The sequence below is a fragment of the Limulus polyphemus genome, unplaced genomic scaffold, assembly GCF_000517525.1.
Source record: "Limulus polyphemus unplaced genomic scaffold, Limulus_polyphemus-2.1.2 Scaffold594, whole genome shotgun sequence".
In the NCBI taxonomy this organism is placed as follows: Eukaryota; Metazoa; Arthropoda; class Merostomata; order Xiphosura; family Limulidae; genus Limulus; species Limulus polyphemus.
In genome coordinates this window covers 311,720-328,833 of record NW_013666204.1, presented here as the reverse complement: position 1 = coordinate 328,833, position 17,114 = coordinate 311,720, and the positions used below count along the sequence as shown (strand labels likewise).

Genomic DNA, 17,114 nt, shown 5'->3' with positions numbered 1-17,114 from the left:
GAGAGAACTATTAACGAATTCTGAAAAAGAAAATGAAGACTATAAAAATTATGTCTTGTCTGAGCAATGATAATTTTATAGAGAGTAATTTATGTTTAATATCGCACTTTTTCGAGGGGTGGTGGATAAAATAGGGAAGATGACATGTTAAGAGCAAATGTATCACACCAGGGGAAATTCAGGGTTTTTTTAAATATTGCCTTGTAGAATTAAGAACTTAAAACTTATATACTATTAAAATATGGATTATTAGCTAAGATTTTATGCTATTCTAATTGGTATAACATAAGCAAAGAGTAGTGTAATAAAATTTTGAATGTAAGACACTAAAACCTTGTCATGTGCAGTAAAGGATACCCATGGTGATAGGGCTAAGGTGCATCAAATTGATGTACCGATGTGTTAAGCGTTTAAATATATTAACCTGTCTGGAGTTGTGGGTTTATCAAAAGGTGCAGGAGAAAGGTCAAATTGTGATTCATCCACATTGTTATTGGGCATAGATATGTCTATATTGGAGAATATTTTTTATGAAATCTTAATTTGTAGAAGTATTGGTGAAAAGATGAATGGGCATCAAGAGTTACTTCTTTGTAAGTTGACCCAATATATCAAAACTAGGACTTTTAGAAAGGATGGAAATGCAGTTCTTGGAAAGTTTTAGATTACCTGGGATTATAATCCTAGCATTCAAATTATGGTCATCAGAATTACTAACAGACATTATTTTTTCTCAGTCATTAGTGCTAATTTATTAAACTTGTTTTCTACTCTAGCATTACTGTCTTCATACTCTGTTAACTTTGTTTGGTTAGTAATGATATATGTCCTTTAACCCGATGACCACGGGCTACTAACTTTCTGAGTAGTCAATGCAAGTCTTGCTATATTTCATTCCAACAATAAAACTAGTGGATGGAATTGTTTGAAACTTCACAAGAACTTTGATAAATGCATGTAGTTTAAGAAACATAAAGCCTGTTACTTTTGATAAGTTTAGTTTTTTTGCATTATGATCTTTAATATCTTGGAAAATTACATTAGGAAATGGTATTTATAAGAAATGATTTCGATGTTTTTATTTGTTCCAGACTTGAACGTATTACTTTTTATGTCTTAGTACATTGTTTTAAAATCCCAAAATTTTTTTATCATCCATGAAATGCAAATTTTATCTATTTTAAATTTTTTTATAATCACATACTCTCCTTATGGTTTCAAGTAATATACAAAACCCAAAAATAATATTTGTAAGTGAACCTAAACAATAAATGAGTATTTTTATTTTTAACTAGGATTTCATGTTTATATATGTACATAAAAACATTTTTAATTTTGTTTCATAAATGAATTTTTATTTCAAGTTTATGTTTCATTGCAGCCGTACTTTTGTTTATTGTGCCGAATAGTTTGTGAGGTTAGCAGCATGAACTTTGTACATTTGCCATAAACTATCATGCCTGTTGGTGGTCACGCTCATTTAGTCCATTGCAGGCATATTTCAACATTGCTGTAGATATGATAGTAAGAAAGCTTTTCGGTACTTGAATATCATTTCTCTGAACTTTCAAACTTTTAAAATATGTACGTGTATGTTGTTTCACTATACAGATAAAACTAACTGCTACTACTAATGAATGTATGTAATAGTTTACAGCACAGGTGGTTTGAATAACATCGCCTGATCCTAGTTACTTGATACATCCTGTTAGAAGCGATTACCAAACGATACAGACACCATAAATTACAAAGAAAATTATTTTACAGCACTTAAAAGATTAGTCCTGGTAACATTCCTCTCATTATAGGCAAGATGTATGTTGTAATTTGAAACTTAAGCTCCTAAGTGTATTGAAACCCCGACTATGAGAATGACATATCTTCCCCTGTATTATTGAGACAAATGTTTTTAGCCTGTTTCACAACCAACATATGGGTTTTATTGTTGTCACTTGTACACTTAGTTTTAAACCATTTGCAAAATATCAGAATAAACTTTATATATATACCAGTTAGATAGTTTTAATTTTAAAGCAACAACAACAGAAGTGTGGGTCTTACTACAAAGTAAAGCTTGTAAGAAGGAAAAATATATAATTCTTTTGTGGTACTGGTACTAGTAGTATTAAATACAAATCATACAAGTTTATCATTCTAAATACTGAATCAAATTATTATTGTTATTATGAACTAAATATAAAATGACACTAAATTATTGAACTTAAAACTACTAATTTAAATGCAAAAGAATATAAAAAATCACAGACTTTTTCAGTTCAAAGTGCTAACCCTAATTCATCTAAAGACCTTGCACTCTCCACTCGATAGCTCTTAATCCTAACAATCGTGAATCAACTTCTTGTCTAAAAAATATATCTATATATCCCTTCACACATAAATAGCACTGATGACTCTCAACAGGTTCAGTGAAGATGGTTTACAGATGAGTTTTAACACTATCTTGTTTACTCTTGATATCATCTCTATATGTCCTTCTATTCCCATAGAAGAAAGTATAAGCTTGGTTATGGATCTTATCAGATCAAGTATCTCTTCTACTATCAATGATACCCCTATAGAACTCATCAAAAATTCTCTCAAATGTTTTCAGAACAACAATTGTTTTTAATTCAGTTCAGCTCTCTATAACTAAACCAAATGGATCACTAGGGGCAACAATATTGCTGCCAATATTTGACTTCTGTTTTTATGCACTTATTTGAATCATCAGATTTTACTCAGTGGAAATTTGAAACTAATCTTGAACCAGCTAGGTGTTACAGGTATATTGATGACATTTCTGGAATATTAAATTATGGGCTCCCTTCTTTTTTGGAATTATTTGAATTCATTAATAATAATCAACACCCCGACATAAAGCTCACACTTACCCATACGGATAATGTCTGAAAGTCTATACCCTTTCTTGTTTTTATGGTCAACTTAAATAAATGGGAGATGTTGGAAACGAATTTGGGTAAGATTAGTAATGTCTGGGTTAATGATCATCATGAGGATATAGTGTCATACCAGTAAGTAAGATCAAATATAAGTATTCAAAGATTATTTCTTGTTCAGTCACAAATATATTTATACAGAATTTACTTGGATAACATATCAGTACATCAGTCACCTAGATCAATTTCAGCCAACACTAGAAAGAAGTTTTTCTAGGAAGGTGAGAACATGTTATCATTATATAATTTTTTATGTACAAAAAAATGATAAAAAGATTGATTTATACATGTAAGGTACTTTCATTAAACTTTTTTGTGGCAGTTGTTTGTCATTTTGTCTTTAATTGAAATATATTTTAGTGATATTTGTGTTAAGAAGCAAGTATTAGAAATTCTGTTAGATAGGTTGGATAAGTGCATGTTTGTGGAAAGGTGAAAGTGTATGAGCAAAATCCTCAAAGCTATTATGTTAAAAAAAAAGTACTGTATATACTCTAATTGTCAGAAAATTAACTGTTTATTTCACAGATAATGACACTTCACTACCAGAGTGGCTACAGCTGCTATTGGTTCTAGCCTGTTTTTTGAATGAAGAGAATTTCCTTTTCACTTCTATGATGACAGCACTTGATCTGATAGCTCTGACCAAGTCAATGACCATTCAGACTGATCCTGAGTCACTATCCACCTCCTCAGCACTCCAGACTTCATCGTCATCAGGTGTTGTTTCAGTAGTTATTGTACCAACCATTCCAAAGTCAAATCTGCAGTTCTTGGGAGAAGAAACAGTGTTTTATCAAGTAGCTACTGCCAAACTGTGGCATTTCTTGGCTGCAAGTAGTTCAAGACTTCATCTCCGAACTGTTCACTTGTTACAGCAGCTACACAACCTGGCACCAACTGGGGATATCTGTGAAATTGTGATGTGTAGAGCCTTAGTTGATGAAAAGGAACAGGTGCATATTATATATAGTTTTATAAGTTATTCCCCCATTTTATCTTGAATAAGCATCAAACAGATACCAGTCAATAGTGGTGTATAAAATTAGATATTTATTGTTTCAGACTTCAAAATATTTACAGGAAGGAGAGTTGCATTCAGAAATTTTTCTGTCTTTTAAAACCATAATTACAAGAAAATTTTGTGAACATTTTAATATTGAAAATTAACAAGTGTTGCACAGAATGTTTCTATTTGCATAATAACATTACTATTGCCAAATAAAAAAAAATTCTTATCACAACAAAGTCGTAATTATGAAAATGTCAGAATAAAAATTCTGATATTCATCAAAAATTCTATTACATTTATGACAATTGAACTGCACCAATAATACCAATAATATTTGTTATTGATGTGCCTTATTGTTGGTAACTAAGAATGAAATATTCCCTTCAAATATTTTTTGTTAATACCACCAGTTGTAACTAGACACAAAGAAAAGGGGCTAGTGATAGAATAGTGTATTTTCTGCAAATGCTAAATAATTTTATTTGTCTTGAAAGATTCAAAGCTTTAGGAAGTTTAAAAGAATTTTTTAAAATTGTTAACCTTTTAAAAAATTAAACTGAATGAAGGCTTCATAATATAATTTTATACATTTGTGCTTTGAAATATGCACTGTAACTGTCAGTCAAAGATAATTATAGCTGATATTTAGTATAATTACAGATAAATTGTTTATGATTTATTGATATTCAAAAAGGCAGTTCTTTCTGTCCTTTTAGCCTATTTTACTTGTACACAGCTGAAAGTTAGTGAAATTGGTCCTGATAACACCAGTAATCACAACCAGGTTTTAGGTAGCATGAAAAAATGGACCTTTTTTAGATAATTCCACAAATGTACAGATTACACATATGTAATTGTTCACTAGATATTTTATCAGGATTCCATAATGCTAAGTTATAGTATCTATTAATATTATTTACAGAGTCATTGTTGTTAAAAATAACATTTATTAATGTAACTATTCTCGCTAATTGCTGTGATTTTCATATCTATATGTGAAAAGTTTTCTTTTTTTGAAAATTAATAAATGCTCATTAAATCTTTGTGGATTAAGACCATGAACAGTGTACAAACTATTTGTTACTAGGTTCAGATAGAAGCTCAGAAAAAGTTCTGTGTTTTGTGGCATCTCACTCGAGATCTTCGACTAAAATCAACTCCAAGTAGCATGATGAGAGCTTTTGATAGGTAATTATTGTTAGCAATAAAGTTAAGTATATTATTGTATTTGTAAAATACTTTTTGAAGTTGAATATTATCCAAAAAACCTATGTAATTGCTCACCAGGAAAAATATCTAAATTAAACTAAAGAATAAAATATGTGATGATAGTAGTAGTTTTCTTGTTTTATCTTTAAAAGAAGCAGAATAATGCTGTCTTTACTTTGAGTATACAGTATGTACTTTTTTCTAATGAATTTCAAATTTTCAAGCTGATTTAGCTTCTTGGCCACAGGATGCCATTGATCAAGATACTTTGCATTAGCAGGTTACACTTTTATGGGTTTTATATATTGCAATCCTGTGTAAGGGTAGTCTTTATTGTCTATTTAATATTTGTGCTACAGTTTTAGCAATTAACAATGTGCATAGTACATGAGATTTAACTGATTGATACTACCTTTTACACTTGAAAATTTAGAAGAAGCTATTTTTCAACTATTGGAAAGATTCAAATGTAATTGATTTTGAAGTTAAGCCTATAATCCACAGAATTTACAGTCTACTGATATCAAGTTTTATCTGTATAGGTGCTTGTTCCTGCTTTTGGATAGTCTAGGTAGGGAAACAGGTCCCCAGAAATCTGTTGCACAGGGCTGGTTAAACCATGCTTTACAACGTGGGGACATTGCACGGATCCTTGAACCCATTTTGCTGATTCTTCTTCATCCTGACACTGCCAGAGTGTCTATTCAGCATGTGAATGTTCACCACTCTCATAAACTTAGGGTCACAGATCAAAATACTAAGGAAGAAGGAAGTATTGAGACTAAGATTTATGCTATAAGCAGTGAAGGAGGGAATGTTATCTACCATGTTAATGATGAGTGTGTTTCACCTTCTCAGCAGAACAGCCCAGAAAAGAAAATCCTTGCTCTTACATCAATTATTAACATGGAAAACAAGAGAGGGTCAAAGTTTATCACTGCCAAGTCATTGATTCAAGACTTGGAACTTCCATATTGTCATGAGCGAGATGCCTCACTTCCAATATCTTTATTTGTGAATCCTTTTGGGTCTTTAACATCCTTAACAAGTGATGCTATGGGAGAGACAACAGGTACCCCAGATTTAAGTAATGCTAAAAGAATTGATGCATCATATATTGCAAGAAAAAGTAGTTCATTTGATGATTGTGAGATGTGGTCAGCAGCTGAATTAATGGAAAGCAAACAGTCAGATGTGAATGAAATTGTTGCAGCTATTGTCTCTGAACTTGTTACTGCTGTTGTTGAAGGTGAAAAGGAAGAAAAAACAACTGAGAGTTCAGCATCATCTTCAGAATATGGTTTGGATGATGTGTTTATGGATAATGACAGCCAAAATAGTGAGAAGTCTGGTGGAACAGTTGTAAATGAGATTAGTAGACAGCAGAATGATCAAGAAGGAATTTGCAAGTCTCAAGAAGTAACCATCCACCCTCTTCATAGTCATCTGCTTTTATATTGTCAAGTATATGATTCTAAAAAAACACTATATGCCTTATCCTCTTTAAAAGCAGTTATACTAACAAACCCTCGAATTGCTTTGTGTAACATGGCCACTACCAGCATTAGTAGCTCTTTGAGCTACCGGGGTCAACATCTTCAAAATCTAATGGCTCGCCACCGCAAATCAGTTCTTGGTAACAATTTCAATGGGGACCAAAGTAACGAGTCTGCTACTGCTTACCGTAGTAGCATGTTTGTAGAAGTGGTTGTCTCTGTCTGCTTGTATTACATTCGAAGCTACTATCCTAACCTGCCTCAAGTCCATCTTACCACAGAAGAAATTATTGGGAACCGAAATGTTCGATTGCTTTGCATTGAGGTTCTTACTTTAGTTTTCTCTGAGCTTGTAGCTATTGTCAGAGATAGTGGTAAAAGTTTTGCTATCTATCTAAATGATCTGCTGTTAAGGTGTAAGGTACAGAAAACACTCCTTCACTGTTTAGTAGCTAGTGTAGTAAATTTTCAAACTAAACACTTCTCTGATGAAGAAACTTTCACTGAAACTATTGTCAAGTTTAATGAACTTTGTATGACGGAAGGTGAAGATTCAGGAGAATGTGGATTCCAAGACACTTTTCTTGTAAGCAAGATTTTTACTTAGGATATCACATGTATATATAAACCTACTGTTAATTAATGACTTTTATTATAACTATATAAATGTATCATTTAAAAATATAACAGTTTTTCACATGTAAGAATGTGCAACTTGTTTTGTAAATAATGAAAAACTTGTGGTTCATATGTGTACATTCATAAGTGTATTACTTCACACAGGGTAAGTGACTGAGATGTACAGATTTAATCGCTTATTTGTTTTTGTTATCAAAACTATTAAAATTGCACAGAAAACTGGGAATTGCTGGGAATGTTTAGAAATTTTATTAATTCAATTTCACTAAAAACTATTTATGCTGAGATAGTTTGTAGATCTTGTTAAAAAAGAAACACTGGATAAAAAAAGACTCAGAATTTTGGGAATAATAGTCTTCCTTGTTAGTTTTCTTTTATTGTCATTTTTGCATATGTGCAATTTTAATTCCATAAATCATGCATAGTTAAGAATTTTTTTATTCTAACTACTAGCTTACGTAATCTCTCAAGAGCTCATCATTACATGGGATTATTAGCTTCATGTCATTTACTTGTTCATTAGAAATTGTCCATTGAATGTGAAATCGACTTACATTTAGTAGAAACTTGTGTTAGAGCAATACATAAGATTTTTTCAATACTTTGTTTTGACATTGTACGTTCCCCGGTGACACAGTGGTAAGTCTTTGGATTTACAACTCTAAAATCAGGGGTTTGATTCCCCTTGGTGGACATGGCAGATAGCTTGATGTGGCTTTGCTATAACTAAACACACACACATCATCACTGTATTTGCAGCAACATAGTTATATCTAGTAAAAATGGAATGTAAGATCTGATTTAAAGTGTATACTGTTTCACCACAAAACAGTGTGTAATAACTACGTTTGAATGCAAACTGAACTTTTAAATATAAGTGAATTAAAATAAGATATACTTCAGAGAAGACTAGATTAACAATTTATATAAAAATCAAGTTTAAGGTAGTTAGTACAGTATATCTTAAAAACTAAAACTGTAGTAATAGTGAATCAAAGTCATAACATAATGTACATTTACAGTATAGAACAGTCAGAGGACTAAAAGCATGTAGAGATGAGATAAGTTATTATATTTCATCAAATCATCAGTTTGGTACCCTTATTATAAACAATGTTATAGTCTTCATTCCAATATTTTCCCTCGAGAGGTTGGTCAGTTTTGGAGATTTAAGTTTGCAAATATTCTAATAATTTCTCAAGAGGTTAGTTTTCTCAGAAGGAGCTTATCAATTTTGGAGATTTAAGTTTGCAAATATTCTAATAATTTCTCAAGAGGTTAGTTTTCTCAGAAGGAGCTTATCAATTTTGGAGATTTAATTAAGTATGAATTCCAATAATTTCTCAAGAGGTTAGTTTTCTCAGAAGGAGCTTATCAATTTAGGAGATTTAATTAAGTATGAATTTCAATAATTTCTCTCAAGGTTAGTTTGGAGATTTAATTAGTTATGAATTTCAATAATTTTTCTCAAGAGGTTGTTCAGTTTGGGAGATTTAATTAGTTATGAATTCCAATAGTTACTCAAGAGCTTGGTCAGTTTTGGAGACTTAAGTTAGTTTGAATTATACATACTAAGCCAGCAGCAAATTAATATTTATAGAAGTATAAATAAAATTATGAAATAGGAAAGCAGTCATTAAATATGTGTTTAAGACTGTTTTTATTTCCAATTAGATCTAACACTAGTTTTATGTGTCTATTTTTACAAGTTATACAGTTAACAGCCAAATAGTGTGGTTTGATCCTTATAAATTATCATCACTGCCCTATATATATTTCAGTGATTGATAATATCCATAACTAAGATTACATTCAAGCCAATTTCTCTTATATATATCTCTCTCTCTCTCTCTCTACTATATATATATATATATGTATACAGGCAAAAGATTTTAGCTTTATCATCACTAAGTTCAGGACTATTTGGTCTTCAGGAGTGTTTTTTGCTTAATTTATGCCAAGGTTTATGCATTATCTGATTTCTAAATGTTATGAGTTTTAATCTTACACTTTTTTGGTCCCATATCTTGAAGTTGATAGCAGTTAATAAGTGTTTGTCATTAAAGAAAATTTTAAATTTCTTCCAAAACACACCTCCTTTCACACGATAGCTATTTCTTGACTGCCAGAGTTTCTTCCTTTGCCCATCTAAGCATCAGTCCCATCTTGGTCTGATTTTTTCTTGTTTGCTTCATTCTTTTATACCATACTTAATTGTCCTTGACAATATTTGTCTCTTGACACTCTCCACCTAAATTGGTGCACCCTTTATCCTGGTACTGTATATAAGCACCTCATTCAGGTAATGTTATCACTTTTTCTTGACAAAGCATCACTAATGGGTTTCCTCAGTGCTACAGTTGTTTGGGGTTCCTTTGAGCATTCTCCATGTTATGTAGGTGATTTTTGTTTAAAAAAAAAAAGAAGAAAGTTTTATTTGATTGGCAAGCTGATTTGCAGTAGGGATTCCTGGATTATTATTTCTGATACGGAGGAAAAATCTTATTCATAGTGAGATGGAGATATATATTTATTTTGGTGGTGTTCCTTCATGGTGCTCTGAGGCTGTAATTCCTGCACCTTCTTTTAGTCCGTTGGCTTCACAGTGGTAATTTTACAGACTCACAACACTCTAATCCATGGTTCGATTCCTTATAGTGGACACAGCAGCTAACCCAACATTGCTTTGTTCTAACCAAGCAAACTTAACTGACTAAATGTTGTTCCAAACAATGGTAATAAACACAGTCTTTAAATGAAATAAAAAAGGAGGCTACTGTGGGATAAGCTGCCTCTGATTTGTTTTCTTCAGTTGGTTCATCAATAGTGTGATGTTTTGGGTCTTTCCCCATTTGCTTTGGAGTCTGCATCTTACTTGAAGGCTGAAAGATCTGGGAGTGAATATTTAGTTTTCTCTCCAACCATGAACATTGTGGTTCATGCAGGAAGTTTTACTTCTCAGTGAAGGGATAGTTAGGCCTTATCTGTAACGCTTGTAGGAACTACGTGATTTAGCCTACCAACACCATGTGGAAGCATATTTTGACTTGCAAATATTACATCTTCTCGTCAAAATTAGGGGTTCTAAGGCAGAATTTGTAATTAACCAGAATAGATCAATGTCCCCTGGTGGGACAGGTAAGTCTACAGAATTATAACTCTAAAATCCAATGTTTTGTTTTCCTGACACTTTGTTTGAAGACTCAGGATCACCAATATTATTGATGACCAGCTGGAACCCTTGTTATCATGAACATTGGTTCAATTGTGGGCTTCTACAATCATCCCTGTTGTCATTGGTCTCTTGACTTTCCTCAGTTCCTACAAGGGTCATAGTTCCACACCTATTTGAGGGTCCCAACCCCCAACATCAGCCCCTCAGTACATTGGTACCCAGAATAGATTCTGTCCATATCCAAGGGTTCTGCTGCTCGGTCGGAATGCTGCCAGTGGTGTTGGTGATTATTGTATACCTACCGGGGCTGTGGGGGTTATGCTCTGAGATTGTCTGGATGTTTGGTAACCATAACCACAGATCCATGCACATTACGGGTCTCTGAGTCAGAATTAGTTAGTCATTCAGTTCACATCTTCACCACTATTATCCATCCAACCTGTAAGGTTTCCATCTCTAGCAGATCCTCGGGATTTGGAATTTAGTTCTAGGGCTATTAGAGTTTGGTTGGTCTAGGGGTAGTGAGAGTGTCGTGCTGGTTCTTCCAAAGTTTTATTCCTATTGGTTGTTGGGTGTAAGAAGACAGGAGATTGGTGTCCAGTCATTGATCTTTCTTGTCTATATTAATGCCTAGATTCTCGAAGTTACTCATACTTCAATCTGAGTTGTCATTTTCTACTGTGATTTTGGATGTCAAAGTTTGTTGTAGCCAGATCCTATCTGTACATTGCCATAATTATGGCATCCCACCACTATTGGCATTTTTTGTGGACAAGGGTCAGGTACTGCAGTTCAAGGTTTTTACCTTCGAACTAGAATCGGCAACACGTGGGTTCTGCAAAATAGTATAAGTTTTTTTTCTCATCACCTCCATTCTCTAGCATTGTGCACACACTATTCCATAGACAACTTTCAGAAACAATGAAGGCAGGCTTCATTCTCAGAGCTGAGGCATCTATTCTTGCTCCAATTCAATATGTCATCAGTCTGAGTTTTATTTTTTCATTGTGTTTCTCAGTCGGGCTCAGCAGACTCCTATCTGGCTCCATGCTATGGAACAGAAAGCCCGACTCTTACTCACCTCTCCTTCTCGCGCTGCATGAATGGTTCTTTTTCTTTGGGGAATGTGGGCATCACTCAAGTTCCTCATGTTTTGGGAAAAGAGTACAAGAGATCCTTTTAATAGTCTCTATGTGACCAAGGGATCATAAACATCAATTCACTGGATTTCCCAGTTTGCTTAGTCAGGATCAATCTTCAGGGATAGGATGCATATAACAACAGTCAGGAATTCCAGGGTCTATGCATGGATGAAAATACTTCTCTACACAACGTTTTAGTCCTTCTTGCTCTTCAAGAGACGATGCCTCATGGTCTGGACTTATTAAAGGGAAAATCATCAGGCTTCACTCTGCCAATTCCATGGTGGTGTCTTGTGTTTCTCATCAAGGAGGAACTTGGTGCATGGCTTCTTGTTTTCAAACCTTGACCTCTTTTCTCAGGATCATTCCTATCATATCAAAGACTGGAGTAAGCAAAAAAAAAGTCAGTCCAATGCTTAGTTGGGGAAAGGAAGAAACCCTGGTAGTCAAGTAATAGCTGAAGTGTGAGAACAGGTATTATTGGAAATACATTTTAAAGAAAATGTGAACTTTTGCTGTGAAGTTATATATATATATATATATATATGTTTGTTAGATATTTTTTATGCATATGTTCCCTAGTTATTTACCTTAGTACTACCAACAGGGTCCATAATCTTTTTTTTGTCAGTTTCTTGATTATAAATTTTTTCGCTCAAAGTTTCTCTGACCATTATAGGTGCTCTAATTTGACAATCCATTAAATGAACTACATCATAAGGTGGATATCTGTATTAGTTATGTAAAATATGTAAGCAGAATACAGAGGTTGAGTATGTTATATTAAAGATATTTTGGGTCCTCACCACATAGTTACTATCCATCTCACCATTTTTAGTCATGCTCTGTCTGATGATTTTGTATTTTAACAAAAGCTATACAACATAGTATCTAGTTTTCATTGCAAAAGCCTGCATCATAAAGTTCTGTAGTCAAAGCAGACCACTCCTTGCTTGCTTTCCATTAATGGTGCATTACCAATATTTTGCTTAACGATACTAATCCCAATTCAAGTATCACAATACTTGATACTATTGCAATACCACTAGAGCTGGGTAACTTAATTGATATAATTAATTACTTAATCTGTTGTAATTAGTTGCTTGTTTGTTGCTGTAAGGTTGTGTGTTAGTGGCTTATTCATGATTGCACCTGAATTACTTGAAAATGTCATTGATCTTACATAATAAATGCCACTCTCAAGTTGTTGGTGGTCTCCAGTAGGTGCATGTCAACTGACAAATATTGTAAATGTTAAAAAATTCTGTTTTTGGTGGCATTACACTACCTGTGAAGTGCCAAACAATGTGTAAATGTAGTTTGGTAATAATGATCAACCATGACTTTATATCAGCAGTGTTTGTCATGTGGCTTGCTAATTTACATATTCAAAATTGGATTAATATAACATACTTAATCCTCATTAATTATGCATACAATGTCAGGTGCATACGTATAATTTCTGTTTATAAACTTGTATTTTTTTCTGTGTTGTTTTTGAGAAAATTAGTTTAAAATCTAGCTACTGTGATTCCTTTGTCTTCTCACATTCTTTCAAGGATTTAAAATATATAACAATGGCTTTTGTGAAACTTTTTACATTAAATGTTTCTACACAAATACTTTATTGGATATAGCTGCTAAATTTATTTCTGAATAGTTTTTATTAGAGACTTTAGACAAAACAACTTATGGTGCTGTAGAATAATGACTGCTTTCAATTTGTCATGATTTATTAGATTATCATGAAGATTTTTAACATCACAATTTAATATTTCCTCAGTAATAATAATGATCTAGTTAAAAGTTCACTAGTCTCTTGTATAACAAAATGTGATGCACCAATTACCAGAAGCAAGCTTACTATTTTTTATATGCATAACTAATAGAATAATATTGATCCAGTATCCATGTAATGATCTTGGACAAGTATACATGTTATTTTATACCATAAATGCTGCAAATTCTGATATGATCACTCACCTCCATATACAGAAATTTATTTACTTTTTGAAGTTGTGCTAATCTGCATGAGAAACTTGCATGCTACCAGCTTTGTGAAAAGTCCCACCTAAATTTCACATGTTTATTTTTGCTGTGACTTGTTGAAGTATTTTAGTTTAACAAATTTACTTTGTGTTTTCAATCTTTCAATATAAATTCACAGTTTAATGAGAATTCTTTTTCTGCTTAAGAAAGTACAAATATCACATGCAATTACCAACAATTTAGGAAGTTCTTTGTCTGTTGAGATTGTGACAGCCATTGTTCAGTGTGTGGTGGAGTCCATGTCTCTACCAGGACTCTCTTCTTCCACTTCTGCCACAACATTCCCTTCCCTAGATTTTGAATCTGGAGCTGAGGTGGACAAAATGAAGCAATTTTTTGACCTTCTGCATTTGACTAGTGTATTTCCTTTCCTTATGAAGAACATGTTTGATTATTTTCAGATTTCCTATGAACATATTACCCAGGTATATACCATTCCTTTTCCTTATCCCATTTCTTAAACACTTCCCAGTCTGTTTTACAAAACCTTTCCACCAGTGATTTTCAGGTTTATTCCACACTCCCCTGATACTTCTGTTCATGTTTCATCCTTTCTAGAACAGATTCGTTTTCACAATTTTATGCCACATACTTTGCACCTGACAGTTTCCTACCTTATTTCTTTATGTTTCTCACCCTCATTTTCCTGGCCATCCATTCTTGGGGATAAACTTGCAGTCTGGAGGATGCAATATATGTTGGCTGTATCAATATCCTATACCCACATTTCTCATCTTTATGCTTTCCGTATTACCCTCCTTTGTTACCTTCCCTCTCTTTATCTCTTGACAGGGGCACATCACTGCTCCATTAATGTGTTTACAAAATACATTCAGACCCTTTCTTTCTCATTCATGGCACCTTCGACATCCTTTGCACTTTCACCTCTCATTTGGTTCCTTATTTTCAAGACCTCCTGGGTAAATATACCCCACCTTCCCATGTCAGTTTACCCACCTCCTTCTTTATTGACCATCAGTCTTCCTTCCCTCATGAGTTTCAAATTTGTTCCAATCTCATTCCTCCTCATCTCACAACTCCTCCCTGTTTAGGTCTAGTTTCCCTGCCTTCCACTTTTTACTGCTCTCCTTTCACCTGAAGTTTGTTCTATCATCCTAAAGGTCAATGACAATCTGGTCAGTTTTGATCCTGTGGGACCCTATCTGTCCTAGTCTGTTCATTATTTGTAGGCGCATTTTGCTCCAAATATATGGGTCATTCTAGTCTTGACTTATGGTCTACCCATCCTCTTTCTCCTTTTCTCTCCCTATTATTACCTTTCTTCCCTCCTTATTTTCAGCCTACCTCAAATGTCTGGAAGGGTTGATTTTGAACTTAATGGAGTAGCAACCCATAGAGCAAGTTCCTGACCATTTCTGGGTTATTACTCACCTCTTTATTCTCTCTTTCTCCTTTTCTCTCCCTATTATTACCTTTCTTTCCTCCTTATTTTCAGCCTACCTCAAATGTCTGGAAGGGTTGATTTTGAACTTAATGGAGTAGCAACCCATAGAGCAAGTTCCTGACCATTTCTGGGTTATTACTCACCTCTTTATTGTCCCCATAAAATAACTGGTGACTAGCTCCCATTCATTGACCTATCCTCCATCACTTGCATTTTGGTCATCCTGCATCTTAGAAAGGATAACTACTACTCTCTCCTATGGTTTTTTGATGAAACCTATTGATGACCAAGGCATATGAGTCAGATGCATTTCTCCATGTTCCTATAGCCCCTGCCTCACGACCTTACTTCAGGTTCATCCACTGGGACTGTGTCTGCTATTTTTGCATCCTTACATTCAGAATAGCCTTAGCCCCATGTGTTTTCCATCATATTATGAGGGCTTTCACTCATCTTCTACATGGTATGAGATTGCAGTTTCACTTCCACGTGGTTTACAGGCTTCTCCTTTTCCTTTCCCATGTGGAATCTGTAGATCAAATTTCACTTCTGCTTCATGGAGCCACTTGCTCGGGTTTGCTCATCCACATTTCCAGCTCCTTCCTACCCTGTCTTATTCACCTCTAGTTTTTAGCCCTCTTTTCAGTTGTGGCCTACATTATCTTGTACAACTTCTAGACTTCATAAGTTTTATCATCTAAGCCTGCTCCTTTTCTGTTCCATCTGTGCATTAGGTTCTCTCTATGGGGAGTATGGCTTCTCTGGATCTTATCATTTAACTTGGCCCTCTTCATACATGTCACCTCCAGTGAGCCTTAAGTAACTAATAGAACCCATCCAGGTATCCCCTGTCCTCATTGGTCCTATCTTCTACCCATTTCCTGTGAATCCTGCCTGGTGGCTGGATCACTCATTTCACTACTAGCATTCCTGTAACTTCTCCCAAACCATCTTCTCCTGTTCTCCACTTATCTCTCACCAGGTGGGGATTATCCCCATACAACTCTTACTTCAGTTTCTTAGATCTTTGAAGAGAGTTCACTCCACATCAGTATCCTGGGAATGCTTACAGTTCAATGGGCATGTTCCCATTTCTTTTATTCCTAGTGTATCTTATGGTTCAGGTCCACTTGGACATTTCCACTGTAGTGTCTCACACCAGCTGTCAAGGGGGCACCCATTCCAATATCATCTACTTCCAGATGTTAGGTTTTCTCTTTTGGACTCATTACAATTGAGTGAGCTCAGCTGCCTTCCATGCCTTGGGTACATTGGATATCATTGTGGACCATCTATCATGATGGGACCACTTCCCATTCACAGAATGATTCCTTCCCCTACAGACTTCCATTGGGTTCATTCCCGATTTAGTATGCTTTTATTAGCTGTGTTTGTTTCACCACTCTATACCAATATGTCCTCATTCTGGTTTCCTGTTCCCCACCTTTCAGCCTTGGCTGTACATATTCTCAGTCAGGACTGGCCTCGTCTCCTCCTCTATGCCTATTCTTCTTTCTGCCTTCACATCAGTGTTCTTGTACTGTCTTGGGACATCCAGTACCAAATAACGTTGGTCACCCTCTACTGGGCCACCTAACCTTGGTTGCCTGTTTTAAATCTCCTCTTGACTAAATCCCTCCCTTCCTCTTCTCAAGTTTCTGTTACTTCTTTTACACTTCTCACAGCCTTTTTCCATCTCTATGTGTATTACCCTCTTTGTATGTGGGATTATCCAGTCTGTCATCAATCAAGCTGGATTTTTCCATACACTATCATCCATATAATTCTTCCCCTATTCTGTTTACCAGTGGACATGATGGGCTTTCTGCCATTGATTTCTCCTTTGTCATTTCCCCCCTGACTAATCTACCTTTCATCAACTCTCCTCTTTCTTTCCTTACTGTTGCTGAGTCTCAGGATTCTTTGTCCATTACCTTCTGCCTCTCCAAATTCTACATTGTTTTTCTTCCCTCCCTTACTTTACTACTCTCTTATGCTCCTCATTACTATATATATATATATATATATAC

At 34.4% G+C, this 17,114-nt stretch overlaps 1 protein-coding gene across 7 annotated transcripts in view; it reads left to right on the top strand.

The window, feature by feature from the left end:
* The window catches only part of LOC106459333 (protein dopey-1-like), a 242,301-nt gene that overhangs the window by 83,935 nt on the left and 141,252 nt on the right, over positions 1–17,114 (top strand). For all 7 annotated transcript variants that reach the window (XR_002610553.1, XM_013918954.2, XM_022385808.1 and 4 more), the window contains 3 exons: positions 3,486–3,913; positions 5,057–5,157; positions 5,721–7,260. Coding sequence is in view for 6 of the 7 variants with exons in the window: in XM_013918954.2 (XP_013774408.1) it covers positions 3,486–3,913; positions 5,057–5,157; positions 5,721–7,260 (2,069 nt within the window). In the remaining variant the exon portion in view is untranslated. The remainder of the gene's footprint in view (positions 1–3,485; positions 3,914–5,056; positions 5,158–5,720; positions 7,261–17,114) is intronic.